This window comes from Petaurus breviceps, unplaced genomic scaffold, assembly GCF_028583685.1.
Source record: "Petaurus breviceps papuanus isolate PSGF00001 unplaced genomic scaffold, PetGlider_PUasm1.0 120, whole genome shotgun sequence".
Lineage (NCBI taxonomy): Eukaryota > Metazoa > Chordata > Mammalia > Diprotodontia > Petauridae > Petaurus > Petaurus breviceps.
The window spans coordinates 2,476,588-2,504,483 of record NW_027185627.1 but is presented as its reverse complement, the minus strand read 5'-3'; the positions used below and the strand labels follow the sequence as shown (position 1 = coordinate 2,504,483).

The window sequence follows — 27,896 nt, the reverse complement described above, 5'->3', positions numbered from 1 at the left end:
AATTCTGCCACCAACCCTTACTTACAGATGGTACCTCAGATGAATCACTAACTTCTCAGGGTCTGAGTTTCCTTATGTGTAAAATGATGAGATTGTCCTAGGTAGCCTCTAAAGAGGGAATTCTTAATCTATAAACTTTTTTTAAAAGTAGTTTTATAACTATATTTCATTATAATTGCTTTCCTTTGCAATCTAATTTTATTCATTTAAAAATATTATTCTGAGAAGGGGCCCATAGTCTTCAATAGACTGTTAAAGGGATACTCTAAAATCTCTTTACATCTGTCTATAAACCTATGTGTGTTTTTATTTTTTTTCAAATGCTTTATTAACTTATGATTTACACCATTCATTTCCACCAGATTTTGAGTTACAAATTTTCTCCCTGTTTTTCACCTACCCACCGCCCCAAAATAGCAGTCCCACAGACAGGATAGCCCCTCCTCCAATCTGCTCGCTCTCATATTTTCTCCCATACCCCTTTCGACTTTTCAAGTGGATCTCTATGCCCCAGTGCCTGTATATCTTATTTCCCAATTACATGTAAAATAGTATTAATAATAGTATATATATGCATATATATACATATATATTTGAATATTTGATTTTATAACTTTGAATTCCAGATTCATTCCCTTCCTCCCTTGTCACCCTGCCTTACTGGGAAGATAAGCAGTTCAGTATAGGTTGTACATGTGTGGCTAATGAAAAACAATAACATTAGTAGATATATTGTAAAAGACTGACTATATTTCCCTCCCTCCTATCCCACCTCCCACTTGTTCTATTCTCTACTTTGATCCTTTCCCTTTTCTTTTTTTTTTAATGCTTTATTAACTTCTGATTTACATCATTTGTTTCTGCCAGATATTGAGTTACAAACTTTCTCCCCATTTTTCCCTTACCTACTGCCCCAAAATAGCAGTCCCACAGGATATCCCCTCCTCCAGTCTGCTCTCTCCCATATTTTCTTCCATACCCCTTTTGACTTTTCCAGTGGCTCTCTATGCCTCAGTGCCTGTATATCTTATTTCCCAATTACATGTAAGATGGTATTAATAATAGTATATATATGTATATATATACATATATATACACATACATGTATTTGAATATTTGATTTTAAAACTTTCAATTCCAGATTCATTTCCTTCCTTCCTTGTCACCCACCCTTACTGGGAAGATAAGCAGTTCAGTATAGGTTGTACATGTGTGGCTAATGCAAAACAATAACATAGTAGATATACTGTAAAAGACTGACTATATTTCCCTCCCTCCTATCCCACCTCCCACTTGTTCTATTCTCTACTTTGATCCCATCTCTTTTCAAAAGTGGGTGCTTCTAACTTCCCTCCCCCTCAGCCTGCCCTCCCTTCCCCCCCTACTCTCATGGAGGGTGAGATACCCTATTTAGTGTGTATTTCACTCCCTCCTCAAGCCAGATTCACTGGGAATAAGGTTGACTCATTCCCTTTTGCCTTCCTATTCTTCCCCTCCATTGTAACCATTTTCCCTTGCCTCTTCTGTATGAGATAGTTGACACCAATTTGTCTCTCCTCATCTCCTCTCATTATATTCCTCTCACCTCTTAATTTCACCTTTTAAGTATCATCCCTTCCTGTTAAATTGGTCCTGTGCCCTCTATCTATGTATACCTGTAAACATATATACACACATTCACATATGTATTCATATGCCCTCATATATAGACATATATATTTATTTCTAATCCCTTCAACTACTGAGAAAAGTTCCATAAGTTACAATTATTGTTTTTCCATGTAGGAATGTTAATAGTTCAACTTTGATAAGTTCCTTATGATTTCTTTTCCCTGTTTATCTTCTCATGCTTCTCTTGCTTCTTGTATCTGAATGTCAGATTTTCTATTCAACTCTGGTTTTTTCAGCAAGAATGCTTGAAAGTCCTCTATTCCACTGAATGACCATATTTTCCCCTGAAACATGATACTCAGTTTTGCTGGGTAGATGACTCTTGGTTTTAATCCCAGCTCCTTTGACCTGTGGAATAGCATATTCCTTCGATCCCTCAGTGTAGAAGCTGCCAGATCCTGGGTTATCCTGATTGTGTTTCCACAATATTCAAATTGTTTCTTCCTGGCTGCTTGTAATATTCTCTCCTTAATCTAGGAATGCTGGAACCTGGCTATAATATTCCTAGGAGTTTTCTTTTTGAGATCTTTTTCAGGAGGTGATCTGTGGATTCTTTCAACCTCCCTTTTGCCGTCTGGTTCTAAAACATCAAAGCAGTTTTCCTTGAGAATTTCTTGGAGGATAATTTCTAGGTTCTTTCTTTGATCATGGCTTTCAGGTAGTCCAATAATTTTAAAATTATCTCTCCTGGATCTATTTTCCAGGTCAGTGGTTTTTCCCATGAGATATTTCACATTGCCTTCTATTCTTTCATTTGTTTGGATATGTTTAACAGCATCTTGATTTCCCATAAAGTCATTAGCTTTCATTTGCTCCAATCTAATTCTAAAGTCATGATTCTCCTCATTGAGCTTTTGAGATTCTTTTTCCATCTGGCAAATTCGACTTTTTAAGGCATTCTTCTCCTCATTGCCTTTTTTGAGCCTCTTTTGCCATTTAGTCCGTCTGTTTTTTAAAGTGTTATTTTCCTCAGTCAGGCTGTTGACTCTCATTTCATAATTTTCTTGCGTTGTTCTCATTTTTCTTCCCATTTTTCCTCCACTTCTCTTATCTGCTTCTTAAGGTCCTCTGTGGCCTGTAACCAGCTTGTATTTTCCTTTGAAGCTTTTGGTGCAGGAGTTCTGACTTCACTGTCTAACTCCTGTTCCATGCTTTGCTTCTTTTTGTCCCCAAAATGGGAGTCTAATGTTGGAATCTTCTGTCTGCTTTGTTTCCTTTGCCTAGTCATGTCACCCCTCAGTCACTTGACCCCTGAGCTTTTTGCCACAGTAGGACTCTGCCACCAGACAGGGGAGCTTTCATCCCAAACGCTGGGTTTTCTCAGTTGCTAAGGTATCAGATGGGTGCCCTCTCTGAAGCCTCCACATGCTCTGGCAAGCTGGACATACACCCCAGGACCTCCACCCTAGACTGCAGTCCAGATCTAAGCAGGTTAAAGCAAGAGTGATTACCCCTCAGACTGGTGCTTGATCCCCCTACACTCTTCAGGCCAGGAGCTGAAGTTGCCACGTGGTGCTGGCTGGCTGTGCTGGTGTCTCAGTGGGAGCTGGTCAGGCCCACCCTGGGGCTAAAGCCTTGGTGTGGGGTTGGGCTTGGCTCCCAGAGCACTGCGCTGGCTGATTCCTGCTGCGCGGCTGGGCTGTCCTCAGCAGGAGGTTAGCTTCTCTGTGTCATTTTGTGGGTTCTGCAGCTCCAAAATTTGTTTAGAGTCCCCTTTTTACATGGATTGGGGAAGGTGGAAGCCAGAGCAGCGGGGAGGTCCTGCTTCTACTGTGCCATCTTGGCTCTGTCCTATGTGTATTTTTAAATGGTACAACCAAATTGACCAAAGAAAATGGCATATGTGACATAGTTGTACCACATTTCACATTTGTTTGTTTTGTAATGGTTTTAGAAGGGTTTTGATTAAATTCAGAGTACCTCTAAAAATATATTTGAAGTTCAGTTTTAGGACACTGCCATTTTAATACCATTTAAAAAATGATGGTCAATATAAATTTTCCAGTGGATTTATCTTCCACAATTTTAAACACACTTCAGTCAAAATTGGCATGTACCTAATCTTAATTTTCCTTCTCATGCCACCTGAAATAGGGCTTTTAGAGATTCTTTGGGTTCAGAAATAGAAGAAGGAAAAAAATGTTAAAAGGAAAATAATTTAGGGAAGCTAACTCAGAGAGCAGCCCACCAAGCAGCACCATACTATTTATGTGTTGGCTCTGGGCCCAAAGAAATGTTACAATGTTAGATATGAAAGGGAGGGAACAGAGATCATTTGGTATAATTCCCTCATTTAACAGATGAAGAATCTAAGGCCCAGACTGGTGACAGTCACACAGTGAAATGATGGATTTCTGGCACATCCCGCCCTAGAACTTGGGTCTGCTGACTCCCAGCCTTGTGTTTGTTCTCACAACTTCACAGCTGCCTCCTTCCCCCCACCCAGACTGTTAAAAATTTCCATGGGTCTTTGTCATACTGTCTGAAATTCTTCCAATTAGAGATTTATTTGGGTTAATAAGTATTTACTTTTAAAAACTACATTTGGGAGGGTTAAGGAGCTACTGAGCACTTATACCTTAGTGTAAAGTTATCTAATTAGATTTTTTACCCCTTAACAGCTGCATCAAGACCTTAAGAGTTTTGGTTATAGTGAGGGAAAATAGCTGATTTTGGAGCTTGGAGCAGCACTTAGGGAATTTGTATGGGGTAAGTCTACACTTGAGGAAAAATAGCTGATTTTGGAGTATAGAATATCACTTTGGGGGTCTGAATTGGCTACATCCTATTCTCTAAAGGAAAGGAGCTGTTGTGGGGAGCTTAGGGATAGCACCAGGATGTAGGAAAGAAGTGAAAAAAGGAAAATATGAGATTATTTAAAACAAAATTAACATTTCACATTTATGCCCTAGGACTAGATTTGTGCAATTTCCTTGATAGGATCATAGATCTAAAGTTGGAAGAGACTTCAGAAGCCATCGATTACAACATTTTACAGATGATGAAACTGAGTCCCAGGCAAGTTCAGTGTTATGCCTAAAGTCATTATTGCAAGGCACACAAATATTTTGATGGGAATAAAAAAATTCTTTTTTTGGAGGGGGTGATATTGGCTCATACTTTCTGGACCATGTAGGAGTATAGAAACACTTACTTGATTTGCTTATATCATTTTGAATGATATTGAGATGACTAGGAAATCCTGGATAACACTCCCATAGCTATTTCCAGTTTACTTAGAAGAATTAGCCAGCTATTAGTACTTAGTACAACACTCTGAGCAGTGCAAATAGTCAATAATACTTGTTGAAGAAATGTTAATTACTCAATTCTAAGGCATGGGTAGGAGCCTAGGTTCCTTGATAAGTGGCAGTGCGGTATAGTGGAAAGACCTCTGTATTTGGAGGTAGTACAGACATAAATTCAAATCCCACCTTCTAGGGTTGGCTAGGTGGTGCAGTGAATAGACCACTGGCCCTGGAGTTAGGAGGACCTGAGTTCAAATGTGGCCTCAGACACAACACAAAAACTAGCCATGTGACCTTGGGCAAGCCACTTAACCCCAATTGCCCTCCAAAAAAAAAAAAGCAAATTCCACCTTCTTGCTGTCTAGCTGTGTATAAGTTCTCTCTCTCTCTACTTTCCTTATGTACAAAATGGAGTTTATAATGGTATGTCACCTGTGGGTCAGGTGGTATTCCATTCCATAAAAGTCCCTGGACTCCAGTGAGCCTAAATTTGATTCTGGGAACCCTGAATCTAAAAAGAAAGGGAAATCAAGTTTTTATCATATTCTTTGGCATTTAAGACTCACTCAGAAATTTTTAAGGAAATTTCTTCATTTCTCCTGCCCCCTAAAAGGCATTCATAGAGTCCATTCTAAAAGAAGTACACAGTGTACAAGGCAGATATCTGACATAGAGTAGCTACTTATTTGTTTATTGTCATTTTGGAGGGGGAAAGTCAGGGCCATTGGGGTTAAGTGACTTGCCCAAGGTCACATGGCTAGTTTTTGTGTAAATGCATGGTCTGAGGATGCAGCCAGTAAATGCATCAAGTGTCTGAGGATGGATTTGAACTCAGGTCCTCCTGACTTGAAGGCTGGTGATCTATTCACTGCACCACTTAGCTGCCCCAGCTATTTATTTCTTCCACCAAAAAGGAAATGCTTAAAACATAAGACACTTAAAAACTACCTTATTTATATCTTTTGTTTTACATCATTTATATATTCCCTATATTCCTCTGTATCTCCTCCTAAAGATCAATCTCTTATGACAGATAAATAAAAATATGACAAATAAAAAAATCAATCAATACATTAAAAAAAATCTGATGCTATATGCACTATTCCACACTTGTGGACCCCAGCCTCTTCAAAGGAATCATGGTGGGAGTATCTTCTCATGTCTTCTTTGAGATCAAACTTGTTCTTTATAATTTTGTTTTATTCTGTTCCATTGTTCTCTCCACTTACTTTTTTTGTAGTCATTGTATATATTATTTTCCTGGCTCTGTTTACTTCACTTCACATTAGTTCATTTAAATCTTATCATGCCAATCTGTATTTGTCATGTTCTTCATTTCTTACAGTACAGTAATATTCCATTACATTAATGTATCATGGTATTATCAGCCCTTCCACCAGTTCTTTGATTCCAGTTCTTTGCTACCCCAATAAATGCTGTTATCTCAAAGAGGACCATGTGAATTGGATTTGAGTGAGGGAGGGCTGTACAAAGTCACCAGCCTCACTTTCAGGCATATATAGAGCTTTTCTTTTTGTCAGTTACCACCTTGGTGGTATGTGTGCGTGCACATACACACACACACACACACACACACGCATATGCATGTATTTGTAAGCTGTACTTTTATTTAACATTTAATTTTATTATTTTAATTTTTTACTCCCATATTTATGGAACCATTAACAGGTGTATATATGTTTATGTACATTTGTGTATATATATACATATATATACACATACGTGCACACAATACACGCCTAGCATTAGTACTATAATATTAATTAAAATCATAAATAAAAAATTGTAAAATGAAATATTAAACAAGATTTATATGAAATGTGCATATCTTTTTACTTGTTTGTCTGTTTCTCTCTAATTACCTACCTAGCAATGGAATCTCTTGAGTCAAAAGATATGGATATTTCAGTCACTTTATTTGCGCAATTCTACACTGCTTTCCAAAATGATGATACCAATTCATAGCTCCACCAACAATGCCTTAATGTGATTGTCTTTCCATAATGCCTCCCCTGTTGAAGATTCCCATATTCTGTTATTCTACTAGGGGACCTTAAGAAGCCATTGAGTCCAGTCCTCTCATTTTATAGATAAAAAAGCTGAGGCTGAAATTGATCGTGACTTACTTGGAAATGCCCCACAATTAAGTGTTTGAGACAGGATTGAAACTCAGACCTTCCTGAGTCCAAAGCCAGCATTCTATCCAGTTTGCTCACCTAGTTGCCTTGGAGGCACTCCAATCTAGTGGATTAGGGAGTTTCCCCAATATACTCCTATTGCTTTTAAGTACTTACCTCATAGAATTGCTGTGAGGATCAAATGAAGTCATGTTTGTAAAATGCTTTGTAAACTTTAATGTATTTTATAAATGTTAGCTTCAGTTGTCATTGGTATAGATGTATGGTAGAATCTTTTAGCCCTCCAGGATTTAGGAGTATTGAAACACATCAGGATTTCTCCCCAGCCACTTTCTTATCGGGACTCTGGAATCCTTTAATGATCAAGTGGGGGGGCCTTTAGACCATAAACTGGATTGTAGAAGGGTACCATTTATTTGTATAGTTATAAAAACAAAACCTAGCCCTAAAAGTATTTAGCAGCAATACTCCAGGAGGTTACAAGATGAGCATGTGTCATGTGCTAAAACTTTATAGTTTGGGTTTCTAGACTGGTGTTTCAGAGATGATATCTCACAATTTATTTTCTCTTAGGTATACTACCTAGAGTTTGGGTACACTGCTACCAGTTGGCTGCTTGTGTCCTGGTATACTAGCCTCCTGGGATGAACAGCTGAGGTTCTCATGGTGATAAATGAATAACATACTGTATCATTATCTTCCATCCAATTTCTTAAAGAAAAAAAAGTAAATTTCAAATGGTTAATGATAGCATTTACTAATCACTGACTTCAGTGGATCTCTGATTTAATTGGCATGTACAATTCTGTCCATTGGTACAGATCCCAATCCACTCATGCCTCTTCATTCTACCATGTGTTTTGTTGTAGTCTGTAAGATTTATTCAGCAGAGACTGTATAAGCCATCTGAGATTCTGTCTCTGTTTTGTGTTATTTAGAATTGTTCTTGTGCTTTGTTCTACCATATATATATATATATGTATATATATGGAATTTTTTGCCTCTGTATTTGCATGACTCAGGGGTTTTCTTTTATTTAACCTTAATTAGATGGTGCCTGAGTCCCCTTTTGCAGTTGGTCTTTCCTTAATGCCTATCCCTGAGTGGTCATGCTGCAGTGCTTAATGCCCATGGGCCCTTCCTTGGTGCTTCTTGGTATAGGTTTTTTTTTCTTTTTGTAACTTATGATATATATTGTATGCAAAGGTTATCCCCATGGTCCAGCTGCAGACAGAGTAGTCTGTTCTGAACTTTTACTTTGTACTAGTTGTCCATGCTGCCTGAAATGCTATTTTTGTACCCATGCCTCTTGGAACCCACACTTCTCTTCAAGGTTCAGTTTTGTACCACTTCCTGGTCTTTCCTGATTCCTCCAATTGTTCAAGTCTCCTGGTTCCCCCCCCCCCATTTTTTTCTTTATATTTCACGTGTACTTTGTCTATGCTTATATTTGTACAGGTTGATGCCCACCTCCATTGCTCTGTAAAGTGAAAGCTTCTTGATGATGGGGATGGTTTCATTTTTGTCTTTGTATCTCCAGTGAAGACCTAGTATAGTGCCCAACACATTATTCAGGTGCTTTGCAAGTGCTTTTTGAATTAAATCAGATGGATTTCCTAGCAATCTGCTGGTTGGTACATGATCTAATATATCTGTAAGTCCAGGAATCTTGGAACCTCAGGGTATCTGAATGGCTGATGTGTTCCTTCCCTAAATAGTTTTGCTTAATTCAATATTACTGTTGAGTCTAGGGGTGACTTCTTTGGGTGAACTATGACATTTAAGGAGGATTTCCCCAACTGCTACCAGGCTCAGTTTACTCTGTGTTTATCTTGTATGTGCACAGGTTTTTGCATGTTGTCTTTCCCCATTGGATTGTTAACTCCTTGAGGGCAGAGTTTGTTTTTGTCTTTCTTAGAGTGTCTAGCACTTAGTATGGTACTTGGCATGTACTAAGTGTTTCATAAATACTTGTTGACTTGTTGCTTCTCCTAAACCTGACACTGTTTAGAAAAAGAGAAACTGTTTAGCATGTTCCTATGTTCTTTTAAGTCATGGAGATCAGAGATTTGGATTGTTGTTGTTTGGTAGCCCTTACTCTTCCTCTATACTTGACAAACTTTCTTTTCTCGTCATGTGCCCTTGATCAAGTTTTAGATGTCACTTCTTGCATGCAAGTCATTATTAGTTAATATGCTACAGCCTCTTTATACTCATCATGGATCTTTCCATTGTCCTTTGAGTTACCTGCAGATGAGATTCTTATGAATTCATAGTGTTCCATGATTCATAACCATACCGCATCATTTCAAGGGTATTGGAAAAGAGGAGTTTTTGCTGCACTGAACAAATTGAGATAATGAACAAATTGGGACACGACTACAATTCAACCTGATCTTTTCTCATATTTAGTTTTGGGTCCAGACCATTTTCCATCTCTTCCACCTGCTATCTTTTTGTTCTACCTTTCTCTCTTCCCCCCTTTACCCTTTCTCCTCTCCCTTCTAATATTTTATAGCAATATGCTTTAGTGATAGAGAACTGGTCTAGGTCTCATAATACCTAGTTTTAAGTTCTGTCTATGACACATGTTGACTGTGTCCCCATGGGCAAGTCACTTAACTTCTCAGTGCTCTAAATTAGTGGTCTCTAATGTGGGGGCTGGGGCCTTGCCTCAAGAGATGTATGATTAACTTGTATGTATATGTATACATGTTGATAGAGCGAGTTGCCTGTCTAACTGGGAAATGAGTGTTTTTCATCCCATTGTTTTTCCTCTGTGGATGGCATGATTATCTCTTTTTAGTAATTTTCATTCAAAAGACCCTTTAACATTTTGGGACTTTATGCAATCAGCATAATATCATCTGAAAACAGAAGCATCAATACTACTGCTCTACTGATAAAGGCAGTCCCCTTTTTTTGAACATTTTATAAGGTAGCCTCTGTTAGACTGTGAAACACATTTTCCTCATCCTTCCATTCAACAAGTATTTTATTTGGACATCTACTATATGCAGGCGCTATGCTAGGTAAGTATATATCCCAGCCTGATACTTCTCTTGATGTTGATAGTGGATCAATGAACACAGTTACCTTTGGGTTGCCATTTATCATGGAATCTTGATCTTAACCTATGGGTGGAAGAAGCCATGTTTGAGGAAAAACTTGAAGACTTCATTTTCCTTTACAGAGTTGCTTGATTTTAATCACCAAATAGACATGGTAGGATTTTATATTTCATACAGCTTTCAAGTTACTTATATGATTGTGAAGATGTAGTCCACTATAGAAAGCCATTTGTGAACTGCTAGCTTGACCCTTTTTCATTTTCCACAAGGATATCTTCAGTCCATGCATAAGCTACCATCATTTCAGATTTTTTATAGACATGTGGTCCTGAAAATATTGGTTAATTGTTGCTCATGAATTCTCTATTGTTTTTTTGGGGGGAGTAGTAGTGGTGGTGAGAATACTATTCATAATTGTGTCTGTCCTTTTGAAATTTTTCTCTCTTAAGGATACCTAGAAAACTGATCTGAGTGTCTTTAAAATTCTCATTATTCCCTCAGCAGATTGAAAATTTCTCAATTTTTTTTTTGGGGGGGGGGGCGGTATCTTTGTATCCTGAGCATCTAGCAAAGTGAAATTAACATAAATCCCATGAAATTATGTTTTGGGATGTCTTTGGACCTCTGATCAAAATAACCCCTCCAGCATCATTATTCACTTCTTTTAGCAGAATCTATGAGTTATCTTTCTATTTTGTTGCAACTGTTTTGTCTTCTGGCTTTATTTATAGTGAGAATGTCTCTTTGGATATGATGTAGTTTTTCCAACAATGTAGTCACTTATGAGACATTGGACTGATGTACATTTAGAGTACTGAGAATTGGATTAATATTTTTCAGTCAATCATCAAACATCTATTAAGCACCCACTATGAGCCAGGCACTGTGCTAAGTACCAGGGATACAAGAAGCAAAAGAGAGTCCCTGTCTTCAAGGAGCTTGCAATCTAACAAGAGAGCCAGCATACACATATATACTTGGCATGAAGGACAGTCAGAGCAAATTCCCAGAGCTGAGAGATAGAGTGTCTTGTTCTTGAACAACCAGGGGGCTAGTGTCATTGGACTGAAGAATATATGTTAGAGAGTAAAATGTAAGAAGGCTGTAAAGGTAGGAGGAGGCTGAGTTATGAAGGGCTTTGAAGACCAGAGAGAGAACATTTTGGATTTGATCATGCAGGTGATAGGGAGCCACTGGAGTTTATTGAGTGGGACACATGTGAGTGCATGTGTGTGTGTGTGTGTGTGACATATTCAGACATGAGCTTTAGGAAAATCACTTTAGTGACTGAAATAGAGGATAGATTGGAGTGGGGAGAGACCTGAGGTGGGCAGACTCACCAGCAGGGCTGCAAAGGTGAAATCAACAGGCCTTGGCAACAGATGGGATGTGGGGAGTGAGAGAGAATGAGTTTTTGTAGATAGCCTCCAAATCCTAGAACCTTCTGTCTCTCCCTCCTCCCCCTCATTTCACCTTGTTGGTGCTATAGTGGTAGAAGCTATTTTGCATTTTTATCTGTTCATTGTGTTACCATGGTAAAAAAAAATTCATAACCTAATAATCAACCCTTCTGATGATGAGCTAAGGATGATCTTGGATGGCAAACATTGCCTATTACTGTTATAGCCTTTAGGAATGCAGTCACTTCCTGACCATGATAACCATAAGTCCTTTCTTGGAGGAATAATCAATATGGTTATAATGATATGTAATTAGAGGGAGGTTTTTTTGGTTTACAACATTCAGTTCCACAAGCTATTGAGTTCCAAATTTTCTCCCCCTCCCTCCACTCCCCTTTCCCCAAGACAGCATGCAATCTGATATAAGCTCTACATATACATTCACATTAAACATATTTTCATATTAGTCATGTTGCAAAGAATTATATGAAATGAAATGAACCACGAGAAAGAAGAAACAAAAGGAAACAAAAAAGAGAGAGAGCAAATAGTATGCTTCCATCTGCACTCAGACTCCGTAACTTTTTCTCTGCATGTGGATAGCATTTTCCATCTTTTTTTTTTTTTAAGCAATCGGGGTTAAGTAACTTGCTCAAGGTTACACGGCCAGTTATTTCTGGGTGTGGTGCTAAGTATCAGAGCCCTGATTCGATCTCCAGGTCATCCCAACACTGGAGGCGGTGCTCTTATGTGCTGTGCTACCTGGCCGCCCCCATAGCATTTTCCATCTTGAGCCTGTTGGAGTTGTCTTAGAACCTTGCATTGCTGAGAATAGCCAAGTCTGTCAAAGTTAGTCATTGCACAAGGTGGCTGTAACAGTGTACAATGTTCTTCTGGCTCTGCTACCCTCACTCAGCATCAGTTCATGTAAGTCTTTCGAGGATGTTCTGAAGTCTCATTATTCCATTACATTCATATACCACAACTTGTTCAGCCATTCCCCACTTGATGGGCATCCCTTCAAGAGAAAATTTTTAAGAAATAGAAACACTTTGGAGAAGTATGTACCTCACTCACTGATTTTCAACACTATTCCCTTTATAAAGTATTTATGCCTTGAAGGATGCTTAGAGATCTATTATCTAGTCCAACATCCCATTTTATAGTTGAAGAAACTGAGGCCCAGCAAGATAAAATGATGTATAATCTAACTTGGATTTTATTGCAGAGTTGAGTAAAACATTAATTTCCACACTTTCCCTGAAATTTTCCTCCCCACTGACTATAGCTCTGGTACTTTGAGAGTGCTTGAGATCATCTTTTTTTCATCTTCTGCTTTTAATCTCTCTGTAGCAACTAAAAGCCTTAACAGTTTGCGGTGACAGCATCTAACAGTGTATGCAGTATGCTTTACCATAGGCCCTACCTCTCTACTTAGAGGTGAAAAATTCTCATACTTTGGTCTCTAGGACCATGACTAGTTATTAAAATTATTTGGTTTTTAACTTACTTTTAGTGTTCTTTTAAATTTACATCACTATAGTCAGTCTGTGTATTATTCTCCTTGTTTGGCTTCTTTTTCAGTGCATTCATTTCTTCTGTTTTCTCATAGAATTTAGGTTTTAAAAACAATTAAAACCTAATGCTTCTTATAGTCTTTATATAGCCTTCTAAAGTGATTTCTCCAAATACTTCATGAAACTAAATAGCCTTTCTCTGTAAAATGAGATAGGAGTATTCTCTGCTTTCCAGAATATAGTATTTTTCTTCATTGAATCTAAGGAAAACAGATGAGATCAGAAACTATTGTACTTCTGAACTGTAGATAAGGAATATTTATAACAAACTGGTGGCATTTTACCCATTAGAATGCTGAATTTTTTTTTACCCTGGAAAATGCACAGCATCGGTGAGTTAGACTTATACAGTAGTTTGGTATATGTTTAAGTTACATTTTCCTATTCTAGTCATACTGGCCTTCATGTACTCCTAATCATAGAATTTGGGGAGGGAGTTAGGTAGGGAGTTAAGAGGAGAGAAGAAGAAACTTATAGGCAGAAGAAAAGAGGCAAGAAAAATATACACAAAAGAGGGAAATGAAACTTTTGAAATATTAAAAAAATTTTTTTTTAGTTTCTTCAATATAAAAATTTAGTGAATTTTTTCCATCGATTTGCTGGAATTTCATTTCATTTCCTTCCTTCCTTCCTTCCTTCCTTCCTTCTTTCTTTCTCTCTCTTTTTCTCTTTCTCTTTCTCTCTTTCCTTTCTTTCTCGGAGATTACATTAAAGGATGCTATTAACTAAAAGGTATGTTATGTCATCATATGATAGTAGAGATTGGGGATTTAAGAATTTGGGTTCTATTCCTGGCATCTAGTCCCTAATCTGTCCCTAACTGTGTGATCTTGCTGTGTCACTTAAACTTCCTGAGTCTATTTTTTCATCTTTAAAATGAAGATGTGGACTGGCTATCTTAAGGTTTCTTTTATTTTTTTGATTTTTGGAGGGCAATTGGGGTTAAGTAACTTGCCCAAGTTCACACGGCTAGTTTCTGTGTGTGTGTGTGTGTGTGTGTGTGAAGTGTCTGAGGCTGGATCTGAACTCAGGTCCTTCTGAATCCAGGGTCAGTGCTCTACTCACTGCGCCACCTAGCCGCCCTTAAGGGTTCTTTTAGACTGAACATTTTATGATTTTAAAAATAGCTTTATACAGCACTTCCAGGTTTGCATTTGATTTTTCCTTTAGTACTGTGAGGTAGTGACTATGGGTATTATCTCCATTTTGTAGATGAGGAAACAGGGTCAAAGCGTTTAAGGGATTTACACATAATTATTTAGCTAGTAACATCTGGGGCAGAATTCAAACCTAGACCTATAGTGACTTTCAATATAGTATTCTTTCTATTTTATCTTGTACTTCCTAGGCTTGTAGTTAATAGTTCTATTCCTAATTATAAATTAGCATTTGTTATTTTTCACTAATTTTATAAGTTAATTTTTACTAATTACAAATCATATTCTTGTGATTAATAGCTGTGTGGCTCTGTACATGTCTCTAAATCTCCTTGGGTGCTAGTTTCCTAAACAGAGGGTACAACTTGGGCAAAGGTATGGGTATGGGACAACATAGTGTTATCATGAGGAGCAGCACCCACCATTTCTGAAATCTTTCAAATTGATTTTAGCTTCTTTCTCTCGATGTGTCTTTCTTACTGTGGGTCTTTAGGGAGACATCATGACCTGATTGCCCGCAATCACTTGTATCTGATACTTCGTTTCTCTACATTTACTCCCCTGCTCATTTGTTTGGAATTTGTGTGTATGGCCTCATTGGAAATTGCTTTTAAATTCCTCTCTACAATCTAACATTACACCCCCTGCCCTGGCCCCACCTAGTTATTTCAAGGGATTTGCAAATTCATAAATGAATAGATATTCCTCTTATAGAATGTATAAATAATATACCTTTCAAATGTATATTTGTTGTTGTTCAGTCATAGTTTTGCTGTTTCCTTCTCCAGCTTATTTCACAGATGAGAAAATTGAGGCAAACAGGGTTTAGTGACTTGCCCAGGATCACACAGTTAGTAAGGATGAATTTGAACTCAGTTCTTTCTGACCTCAGGCCTGTCCACTGTACCTCCTTGCTGCCATACGTGTGTTACTGTTTTTCAAATATAGTTGCTGTGGTGATATGGGAAGTTGGGAACTCCTCTTCCTGAGTTCAAATCTGGCCTCAGATACTTACTAGCTGTGTGAATTTGAGTGAGTCACTTAACCCTGTTTGCCTTAGTTTCCTCAACTGTAAAATGAACTGGAGAAGGAAATGGCAGACTATTCCAGTATCTTTGCCAAGAAAACTCCAAATGGGGTCATGGAGAGTTGGACATGACTGAAAAACATCTGAACAACAAAGCTGTTGTGATGGTTAAAATGCAAATTCCTTTAAAACATTACTGAATTTATAGTAGCTTCTTGTCACGTATTTCCTCAAATAATGGATATTGAAGGAGGCAAGTTGTTACAATGGAAAAAGTCCTGGTTCTTAAGTCCTAAGGCTTGGGTTTCAAATCCTGCCACTTATCCTTCCTGCCTAAGTGACCTTTGGCAAGTTACTTTAACCTCAGTGCCTCAGTTTCCCTATCTATAAATAGGGTTTGTCTTTGAGGTGCTTTCCATGTTCTTATTATCCTGTGATAGTATAATTACTATCACGTGGGGATCTAAGAAATGTTTTAATTTTTTTTTAAAGGGCTCTTATGCTTGAAAAGATTGGGCACCACTTCCCTATGTTATACTCTTTATATTTCCCCTATTGACCCAGCTGCAACTATCTCAAAAGCCTGTTTCCTGTTTCCTGTGACTATCTCGGCTGGAACTTGATCTTGGCATCTGTTAATATGAAAGTGTAAATGTGACAGGGAAGCTGCTGTCCTCACAGACATTCTGGAGATGTAGCTGCTGACACTCATCCCAGCCTATTTTCAGGAGTACATTAGCTATGATCTTCTCAGGGTAACTTGCGGACATTAAGTAAATTAGGGATAACTGTTAGCCCCATGCACGGAGTCCAAGACTCCCTCTCCTCCATTGTACTGTCAGGGAAGCAGAGATCTAGCTACAAATTCATCTCAATTCAGCAAGCATTTGTTAAGTGCCTACTGTCAAGCACCATGCCAGGGTTATGAAAATGAAACTGTCCCAACCTTTAAGGATTTTGTATTCTGCTGTGGTAGAGCACAACATGTATGCAGTTAAGTGAATGCAAGATATATACAAAATAAATGTAAATTTAATTTCAGGGGCAAGGGAAGAGGATATGGAAAGGAGAAAGAGGGCAAAGGTGAAGCTGTCACCAGCTATTTGCCTTTGCAGACAGTAGGGAATTAGTCAACTACTGTGCTTGCCACTCTGGTTCCGATACCCCATCTGCCTGTGGTAGACATCTGTTCTCACTTGAATCTTTGCTTTCTTTCTGCTTTCTCTCAGGGTCCCCAAACTAAATGTGGCTGTAAGGTCTCATATCATCTCCTCCTCTTCAAGAAAGGAGTCAGATTAGAAAAGTAGATTGGAATGGGCTATACCTGGAAGACTGATTGTGAGAAGTTTTAGATGTTAAACATCTTTATATTTTATCCTAGAGACAGTAAGGAGCCACCAGCACCTCTTCATCAGAGGAGTAATGTGATCAGATATATGCTTTGGGCTTATAGTCCCTTCACAGTGCTGGGAAAACCTGATGCTCTTCTCACTGGGGAATTCTCGAGTTTCTGCTGAGTTGGGCTACTTGACTGTTTATAGTTTAGATCTGTATAACCTTTGACCTCTTCTGTTAGATCGTGACTGTTGATTTTAGTAATCTGTTATTTTTTAATTTTAGTCATATTTAATAGAATAAAACAATGTCTTTTTTCCTTTCATAGGGCATTAAAATCATGTGGACAAGGTGGTACTGCTCATGTAAAGTTAGTAGTGGAATGGGACAAAGAGACAAAAGATTAGTGAGTATTGTTTTACTTGGCAATTATGACATCATTGTTTTACTTTTCCTCCTTTTTCAACTCTGACCCTTGGCAGATTCTCTGGGGATAGACAGAGGAAGACATCCTTTCCCTTTGTTGTTTTAAAGTTATTTCCAACTTTCCATGGCGCCTTTTTGGGTTTTCTTGGCAAAGATGCTAGAGTAGTTTGTTGTTTCCTTCTCCAGCTCATTTTACAGATGAAGAACTGAGGCAAACAGGGTTAAGTGACTTGTCCAGGGTCACAGAGCTAGTGTCTGAGGCCAGATGTGAACTCAGGAAGATGAGTCTTCCTGACTGCAGTGCTGGTGCTCTATCCATTGCACCACCTAGCTGACACTTGCTTTCCCCTCCCCTAATGGAAATATCTTGACAGTCTTGCATTCTATTTGACTCATCTCCCTAACCATTCTAGGCTTAGCTTCATTTTTACAGCCTCACATAATCTACTTCATTTGTTTCATTGCTAGTGAAATAAAGGCCGTGAATTCAATTTCTGTGTATCAGTTGGCTTTATTGTGTTCTACCTTCCTCCTTTTTATCCCCCCATCAGCTGTTTTTTTCAAATGGAACATTCCATTTGTGACAAAAGTCCAAGTCTAGTATGAATTGCTTCAGTTTATTCCCACTACTCCAAAAAAAAATTCCAAAAGCAGTTTTTTTTACTGAAAAATAGTGAGATTTGGAATCATGGAGACATTAGTTCAAATGTCACTTCTGACCCTACTTGTATGACCATGGACAAATCATTTAACTCTTTGAGCCTCAATTTTCACAACTGCAAAATGGGCATAATAATGAACATAATACTTCTTATCACAAGGTTATTGTGAGCTCAGATGAAATAATGTATATAAAGTGCTTTGTAAACTTTAAAGCTCTATTATAATTATAATACAATCACTAAGCACAGTACTTTTCAATTTTGTTTTTTATTGTTGTTTCATGAGTTGCCGCGGCCAAAGAATTCTTTTCCCAATAGTCAACCTACTTATGATATTCCTTTCTCTACTTAACTGACTGGGTATCTTCCAACATGGTAGAACCTACCAGATACTATGGTCCATTGGCATTGTCTTTAAGAAATCATGCTCATTCACTTATACACCACGAGACATTTATGTGGAAGGTGGGCGGGTCATTTGGCAAGAGCTAATCTTTGGCAAGGTCTCAATATTTGCTTCTCTAATATCTTCATGATGTCAGGAGAAAAAAAAAGGCCTCTAGCATTTTGGGTGGAACCTCTGTGGCAAGGACATGGATGGGTTGCGATCTGCATTGTTGGAGGAAACACTTGCTTTGAGGTGTACTTGAGTACTCTTCAGAATCATGTTTAGTTTGTCTCTAGTATCTTTTTGTTGTGAACTCATTAACAACCACACAAACCCATGCTATTGGAAAGTCCTATAGCTGGCGCCATCTTAGTCTTTGGTAATTCCCTCCTTTCCTTCTTGTAGCTTGTTTGTAAATACAGAAGATGAATATGTTCCTGATGCAGAAAGTGTCCGTCTGCAGAGGGAACACCATCACCAGCCTCAGACTTGCACTTTATCACAGTGTTTCCAACTGTACACCAAAGAGGAACAGGTGAGTGAAGGTAGAATGTGTAATTTGACAACTTAAGAAAGTGGAAAATTGGTAATTGGCAAACAAATAAGCCTAACGATTTCCACTTAAAAAAATTTTTTTAACATAACCATGGTTTGTGGAATGGTTTAATGCCTACTTAGAGGATATTTGATATCAGTGCCATTCGGTTAACTCTTGTTGATCTTAGACTAAACATTTCATTCTTAGCACAATGGAGCATAGTAATCATATGGTGAATGTTTGTTGAATGTTGTTCATCACCACTCTGGGTCACAGTTTCCCCATCAGGAAAACAATAGCGATGATGGTGGTAGTAAAGAGGCTGGAATAAATATCTTAAGTTCCTTCTAGTTCTAAATCCTAAGATCCTATGTTCCTTTGAAGACATTAAGGTTATTAACATGAATATCAGTAAAACTTTGAATAATCAGATGGTTTAGAGCAGGGGTTCTTAACCTTTTTTGTTTTATAGACTTCTTTGGAAAATCCTTCTCAAAATAACTTTTTCTAAAGGAAAAAAATCATAATCGAAGGAAATCTTAAATTTAAGTTAGAAGTTAGTAATTTTAAAAATGTAGATTTTTTTTCCCATTCAAGTTCACAGACCTCCTGTAATCATAGACTATATAGGCAAAGAAACTGGTTGAGAGAATGAGGTATACATATTGGTTAATTTAATTTTATGTCAAATTAAGAATAACACTGAAATCTCCTTTTTTGTTTCAATTTATGGTGTTGAAAAGCTTTCTAGATTACATGAGTTCACTTATTGGCTATATTCCATGCTTAAATTTCTGTAATTCTTTTCTTTTGTCTACCAAGTTGACAAGCATTTATTTAGCACCTGCTCTGTGCCAAGCACTGTGCCAAGAGCTAGACCATTTTTAAACTTTAAGACTTAAATAATCCCGTATGTTGTGTAGAATTCAGGATTAGTTACCTATGATTGGGGCTTATAAATGAAGCCATGCCTTCCACTAAAATCTTATTCCTTTGCTCAGTGGTGGTGTAGGCAGAACCTTAATTCTATGTGGACAGAGTAGTGGCTTTGGCAGGTGAACCTTGTCTAGGCATAGGTTGGACTTGGCTTGCCCTTCCAACCCTGAAGTTTTGTGATTATGTTTGTTTTCCTCCTTTCATTTCAAGTAATGAAAGAAAACACTGGATTTGGAGTCAGAAGATACAGATTCACATTCTGGCTTTGCTGCTTAATAGCTGTGTAACTTTGGGCAGTTTTCTAACTCTGAGCCTCAGTTTCCTTTTTTGCAAAATAAGGTAACAAAAGGAGGTAATAGTACTTTTACTACTTATGTCACAGGTTTCCTTTTGCAGAAAGTACATTGAAAACTCTTTGAGGTATAAAATGAGATACCATATTATCGATAGATGTTTTTAGGATAATCTGACTTCATTGAATCTCACACCCAATTCTGTAGGTTCGTTTTCTCCTCAGCTACTTTTGGTTCTTTTATAAATCAACAATGCTCTCAGGCTTCTAAGGTTCTGTGATGTTTTGCAAATGAGTGTGCATTCTCAACTGCTGTTGCTGTTATGTTTGGTCTTTCTGCTTGGACGAGGGGATTGAGCAGCTGCTGGCTGAGCCGGTCTTCTGGTCTTGTCATTACAGTGTTTTAATGCAAATAGTGACAGGTAAAAATTCAGACATTGACTCTTTTTTCTTACTCTTCAGATTTGAGGGCTTATTTAAATGGGTCATGTTGGAATGGCAGTAATTGCATGTAATGTCTTATTTTCATCCAGTTTGATGAAATTTGTGTGTGTGTGTGTGTGTGTGTGTGTGATATTTACTTTGGCTTTTGCTCCAACCAGTTGATTTTTCAGCTGCACACAGATGGCTGCTTCTGAAATGACTGCTGTATCGGTAATCAGCTGTTTCCTGTTTGATAAGATATGCTTAATGTAGTTTCTAAAAAAATTATATCCTTTGGTGCTCTCCATAGCTACTGCCTCCTGCCCTCTGAAAGTATTCATGGTGTTCAAGCTTGCAGTTCTAGTTATCTTGGGCTTCTTTCATTTTTTAATACCAAGCCACATTTTCTAACTGCTGTCATTGCCTTCCCCTTTGCCCATTCAATAAAGTTAAGGCTATGTTGATCTCGTCTGGAGGATCTCATCAAGTTCATTGCAGAGCTTCTCTTTTTCTTGATATTTTGTGTTGGATGTTGGTACCTAAGTTACAGTTCTCTTCCTGGTGACCTCTATTTAGGTTTGCTGTTCATGATCATGGAAAGGTAAGGTGACAAAATGGTCATCTTTTGGAAAGGGAAGAAGCCTTGTATTTGGAATCAAGGACATGGGTTTAGTCAAAGGCAGCATGGTACAGCATGGTAGCATGTTGTACGTAGAGTCAAGAAGACGTGGGTTCATATCTCTCCTCTGACACTTAGTATCTGTGTGAGCATGGATCTATGGTCTTATGCATCCCAGCTCTGCTGTATTCTACCTGTGTGACTATGGCAACTTTTTTTTTTGACTATTCTTAACCTCAGTTTCCTTTTTTCAAATACGAGAGAGTTGACTCAGGTTTTCCAACAGTTTATAAAATGAAGGGCAATCTGTAAAGTTCCATTCATTATAAAATCCCATAATATAATAAGTATATTAACTATGCTCTCAGTTATACATGCGTAAGGTCTAAGTGTAAACTTTGGGCATTATATATCATATCAAAGGCAACATGGTGTGAAGGAAAGTCTTGGAGGCAGGTGAAATCTGGGCTTGAGTTCTGATTCTGCTATTAGTACCTGTAGGACCCTGGATAAATCACTTAACTTTTCTGAGCCATGGTTTCCATATGCTTAGAATGCCATTATAGAATGGCATACCATGATAATAATATTTGTAAAACCTAATTCACATGATTGTTATGAGGAAAGTACATGATATCCCTTATATGAATATATATGAATGTAGCAGTCAAGTCCAATTTACTGTGAACATTAGTGTCTTTCTTATCTCAACAAGCCATCAAACCTTAGTAATTTTTTCATCCTAAGCCAAGGCTGCTTCGACTGGAAACCAATTTCTGATATAGTATTAAAATCCCATTTCAAGTGAACCACCCATAGCTGAGCTTAGCAGCAGACATTTTCTGGAATGGTGTTTAGATTCACAGACTTAGAGCCAGAATGAACCTTGGAGGCAATCTAGGCCAACCCTCTCATTTTACAGTTGAGGAAATTCAGGCCTAGAGAAGGTTGAATGATTTGCCCTAACAGGTAGTACCAAAGCCTGCATAGTTTTCACTCTATACCATTTAATCCTGGTGACTCCACAGAACAGAACTTACTGCTCTGGTTAATTCTCCTCCATGTCTCCCCTTATTAGAATGTCAACTTTTTGAGGTTGGGACTGTCTTGTCTCTCTTTTGTTTTTGTATTCCTTGTACCTAGCATATTTCTTTTTTTCTTCTTCTTCTTTTTTTTTAAAGCAATTGGGGTTAAGTAACTTGCTCAAGGTTACACGGCCAGTTTTTGTGTGTGTGTGTGTGTGTGTGTGTGTGTGTGTGTGTGTGAAGTATCTGAGGCCGGAACCGATCCCAGGTCTCCTGACTCTGGGGCTGGCGCTCTTATTCACTGAGCCACCTGGCCATTCCTTACCTAGCATATTTCCTCACATATAGTAGGTGCTTAATAAATCCTTGATGGTTGATTGATCTGCCTTATTTTGATTCTAGGATCTGCTTTCCACTGCCATTAGAAGCTAATCATATGGTTTCCCTGTATTTATCTTTATTTTCTCTAAAGCAAGAGTTTGGTCTTTGAACATATTTCAAGGGCTCATCAACTTGGACTGGAAAACAAATCTTTATTTTCACCAAATTTTGATTTCCTTTGTAATCCTATTTATTAATTTTTTTAATTCAACAACCTTATTCTAAGAAAGGATCCAGTAACCTTTACTAGATTGCTAAAGGAGTTAATATCACAAAAAAAGATGAAGGACCCCTTTATGTTCAAAGTCTCCTTTTTTGTCCCATGACAATATGTGCCTTATCTCTTTTTTACCAGCAAGATTCTGAATTGAAAAGTTTCCTGGGAAGGAAAAATTATTTCTCTGAATCCATGTAAAATATCATTGAAAGATGTAACTTAATAGAAGGATAACTGGTCAAAAAAAAATTAAACCAAACCTTTTGCTATTAACCTATCTCTGTGACCTTGTATAAAATATTTCACTTTTTTGGGACTGAGTTTTTCCTTCTGTGACATGAGGGGGATGGATTAGATCCTCTAACACTCCACAATTCTCATTTTTAGCTTGCCCCTGATGATGCTTGGCGTTGCCCACACTGTAAGCAACTGCAGCAAGGAAGCATAACATTAAGCCTGTGGACCTTGCCTGATGTGCTTATTATACATCTGAAGAGATTTCGACAGGTAAGGGCATCCTTTGTGGGGTAGGAAGAACCCTAAGGACAAATTATGTTTTCAATACTAGCTACTGACTTTCCTATAGTGGAATGGTGCCCCCAAATGGTTCTATTATGAATAGCCCAGAACTCCGCCATTACCTCTATCTTTGTAACATCTCCTTACTATCCAAATTAATGTTCAACATCCTCTCTACAAGTTTACAAATTTGATTTTATGTTGCAGTTTCTTTGCTTTGCAGTTCTTTAGTGTTTATTTTATTGATCATATTTCCAAATGCTTAGCTTAGGGTTTGGGGTGTGTGTGAAGTTAGTAGAGAGTAGAATCAATAGTACCAAGTAATTGAGATCAGAAGCCACGAGGCCTAGATAATTGTCATTCAACTTCCTCTAAAGTAGGACTGCTAGCTCTCATTCCTTTTATCAGTTCTTGGAAGTAGCAGACAAAACTGGATGTACAGTTGCCTGATAATACAATTTACCATTCAGTGGAATGTAAGTTCCTTGAGGACAGGGCCTCTTTTTGGTATCCCCTGTGCCTAGCACAGCTTAATGTTTTCCACATTTAAAACATTTCAGGAAAAAATTTTTTTTTGATAATAGAACTCATGTTGGTATTATCTGGGAAATGCAGCAGCTGCAATTAGTGCAATTGTAACGAGAAGGCTCATTGAATGAAGAGAGGGGAGGGATACATTTGCTATAGAGTTGCTTAATAAATATATTTTGAAATGAAGGTCATGTAAGAACACCAGATACCAGTGAAGTTTTTTTTGTAAGTTCTAAATGGTGACTAGGTGTCATTGAAATAGAACTATTTATGAAATAGTATAAAAATGAACTAATGCTGTTTCAGGGGCTTCATAAGCTAAGTAAGCTCTTATAGGTTGGCCTGGGGAAAACAAGCATAATTTAAAACATTTAAAAAAAATTTTTTTTAAAGCAATTAGGGTTAAGTAACTTGCTCAAGGTTACACGGCCAGTTATTTCTGGGTGTGGTGCTAAGTATTAAAGCATTTTTTTTGAAAGAGGAGAGATTTATTTTGGATTGCAAACAGCTGAAATGAACTCTTGGAACTCAGCCTGTCTGTTAATAAGAAGTTGGGACCTATTTGTAGTGTGATCCCTTTATATCAACACTACTAGAGGGGAACAGAACCTGTGTATATTCATTTATCTTTCCTTTGGGATGTGGTTCTGTACTTAGTAATGAGATGGGGTAACTAGGCACCTCAGTTTGAATCCTGCCACAGGCACTGTGTGACCCTGGGTAAGTCACTCATCCCCTCTAAGTTTGTTTCTCCATCTGTAAGAGTGACGTAACAGTAGCACCTACCTCATGAAGTTGTTGAGGATCAAATGAAATTACATGTGTAATTTGTAAACCTTAAAGCCCTGTGTAAATGCAGGAGACATCTATAGTGTTGTAGATAAAGTGGCCTCAGAGGGTGAACGGGTTCAAGTCTCGCCGCTGGCACGTGTAGGCCATGTGATTCATTGTCTTGGAGCCCCAGAGGCATCCTGGGCCTTGTTCCACTGGGCCACCATCGTTGTTCAGGGACAGTCTGTCCTGCCATTGCTTCCCAACATCTTCAGGGTCTTCCTGTCTGCCCTGATGTTTTCTCTGCAGAATCCAGGTACTACCTGGCCTTTTTGTCTGCCAGGTGCTTTGGTGTTGTCTTTTCCAGTTAGAGTGTGACCAACTTGAGATCAGGAACTACCTCACCTTTCTATTTGTAGCCCCAGGATTTAACACTATACTTGGCACATAGTTAATAATTTTCTAATCTATAAGGTGTAGTTCAGGTGCCAGTCAGTATTCATTGGTAGAAGGAGACACCTCTTTCTCAGTTTCCTATGTAATGAAATCATAGTAATCACAAGTCTGGGACAAAAAAATTATGTATTAGTTTTAAATTTTATTGATGTTTTGTTTTTACATAATTTAAATTTCCTATTGTATTCTTCCTCTCTCCTCTCTGAGAGTCATCTCCTATGTTGACTTTTTAAAAAAATTATTTTGTACCTCTCCATCCCCCATTAAGCAAATTAAAACAAACAAACAAACCCAAAGCCCTCAATACATAGATATAGTCCAGTCAAACAAGTTTCCACATTGGCTATGTAAAAAAAGAAAGTATATTTCTTATTGCATTTTAAATTCCTCATCTTTTTGACAGGAGGTGAATGGCATGTTTTGTATTCATTCTTCTGGACTCACGGTTCCTCGTTTCATTGATCAGAGTTCTGAAGTCAGTTGTTGTCCTTTCTAAAGTTGTTGCTATTGTAGAAATTGTTCTCTTGGTTATGCTCACTTTGCTCTGCATCAGTTCATAGAAGTTTTTCCTGTTTCCTCTAAAATTATTCGTTTCATTCCATTACATTCATATACAACAATTTGTTCAGCTATTCCTCAGTAGAAGAAATACTCCTTTAGTTCCTAATTTTTGGTGACCACCAAAAAAGTTGCTATAAATATCATTTTACACACTAGTTCTTTTCCTTTTCCTTTTTTTTTCTTTTGAAAGTATAGACCTAATTGAAGTATAGCTTTGCCAAGGGTATTTATAATTCAGTAACTTCTGGGGCACAGTTCCAAATTACTTCCCAGAATGGCTTACTTGTTTCCCTGTAGCTTCTTCTTTCTTCTTCTCCTCCTCCTCCTCCTTCACCTTCTTCTTTCTTCTAATTTCTTCTTTCTTCTCTCCATCTAGTCCAACTTTGTACCAAGTATAGTAATATCTCCTGAAATGCCCCAGACAGATAGTCCACTAGGTTCAGGTGGAATATTTCCAGTGACAGGGAACTCACTAGTTGAATCTGCATCTGAGTGTGCCTAATGTCCAGGAGATTTACTTCACTCGTTATTAGTCCGCCTGCTGGGAAGGAGCAACTGTGGAAATGAGCCATTTCCACATCCTCCTGCAATGTTCAGATCTTCCTTACGAAGTCATGCTGAAGGCAACTCTTCACCATAAGCAGAGCTGCCTTCTTTCTCTCAAAATGTTCTCTGGTAAAACACTTGTATTTCAAAGGATTTTCCCTACAAGGTACATTTAAAATGAGGTAACATTTGAAATTGGGAACAAAGTAAATTATTCAGTATAATAACTGATCAACAAACATTTATTAAGCTCCTTCTATATGTCAAGGAAGTAAACACTGGTGTACTTGTAAGAAAGATTTGGAGAATTGACAATACCAAAGAGAATATTTGTAGCCTTGTTTTGGTGTGATTGTGAATTATTCTACCATTTAACATTAGTGGGTAGGTTCATTGGATGACAGCATAGTTCAATGGAAAGAGTTTGGGGTCAGATGACCTGTGTTTGAAATCTGCCTTGGCCACTCACTGACTGATGTGAAATTTGGCAGGTCACTTTACGTCTTTGGGGCTCAGTTTCCTCACATGTTAAGGGTAAGGGGATTTGACTAGGTGGCCTCCGAGGACCCTTTCAGTTCTAAATATAGGATCCTGTGATCAAACAATTGCCATGATTTATTAAGTGAGAAAGACAGTTGAATAGGCACCAAGAAGAAGTGACCCTTTTTACTTTTACTTGCTTTACGTGGTTACAGTTTGTGTTCTCCTTGAAACAGGAGGGTGACAGGCGAATGAAGCTTCAGAACATGGTGAAATTTCCTCTAACTGGCCTGGATATGACTCCGCATGTGGTAAAACGGAGCCAGAGCAGCTGGAGCCTCCCATCGCACTGGTCCCCATGGAGGCGCCCCTATGGACTAGGGAGAGATCCCGAGGACTACATCTATGACCTTTATGCTGTGTGTAATCACCACGGGACCATGCAAGGGGGGCATTATACAGGTAATCACACAAGTCTGCAGTTTGAAAATCTGAATGCCTTTTCTGATGATCTTTCAGATTTTTATCTTGCTGGTAACAGAATTTCTTGGTGTTTTGTGGCCCTTGCTTCCCCTGTCAGCAACTAGGGTGAAACTGAACATCTGTGGTGGCAAGTCTCATCATATCTGCACATGTCCATGAATAAAATGGATGAAGATCCTTCCCTCTTTCCCTGATCTGAGCAAAAGACAGCTACAGTAGCATCTCTTTTATCTATTTAAAAAATTAAGATATTCAGATTAACTATTAGGCTGCCCAATTTTGTACCCCCACAATAAAGATGTAACTATCTTTGTCCAAGGATTCAGATAGTAACAGTAGTGATAGCAATGGTAGTAGTATGAATGAATAAAATTAATGAATGAATGATAAACTATTAGTTAAATGCTTACTATGTGCCAAGTATTATGGCAAGTGCTTGGGATACAAGTACAAAAGTGAACAGTTCCTATCTTTAAGAAGCTTATATTCTGATAGGGGAGACAACACAAATGGGGTACTGCTATCCATAGTGAGGTTTTTCTGGCTTGGAAAATTATAGGGAGGAAAGATTGACACACCTTTTTCAGTAGCAATGGATTTTATTTCTAGAACTGGAAAGTGGGAAGTGGGCCTAGAATAGAGGGTAATGGGGGATATATGTGGAAAAGAAAAGGTATTTAGTGAGAAGATGGCCAAGGTGTAAAGTAGTAAGGGTGATGATATTAAGGCCTTCAAAATATAGATATCTTGCCAAAGAAAATTACTAGAAGCATTCTGAAGATGCTTTCTGTGAGCCTACAGAAGATGAGATTCTATCCCAGGACTTTTTTTCAGTTATAAAAAGCAATTGCTTTATCTACTTGTTTATATTCTCTAGATATTGTATATAAATAGAAGATAATAATAGCAAGATAGCAGCTTGTCCTAGGCCCATTTCTCCTCTGAGCTCCTGTAATGTAATGCCAAAAGAAGGCAACTTCCCAGGTTCAAAATACCA

The 27,896-nt window shown here is 38.0% G+C and overlaps 1 protein-coding gene across 1 annotated transcript in view; it reads left to right on the top strand.

Moving 5' to 3' along the window:
• The window catches only part of USP31 (ubiquitin specific peptidase 31), a 151,005-nt gene that overhangs the window by 96,105 nt on the left and 27,004 nt on the right, over positions 1 to 27,896 (top strand). Inside the window, exons 10-13 of the mRNA XM_069089226.1 lie at positions 16,974 to 17,051; positions 18,527 to 18,656; positions 22,940 to 23,059; positions 26,653 to 26,878. Coding sequence (XP_068945327.1) covers positions 16,974 to 17,051; positions 18,527 to 18,656; positions 22,940 to 23,059; positions 26,653 to 26,878 — 554 coding nt within the window. The remainder of the gene's footprint in view (positions 1 to 16,973; positions 17,052 to 18,526; positions 18,657 to 22,939; positions 23,060 to 26,652; positions 26,879 to 27,896) is intronic.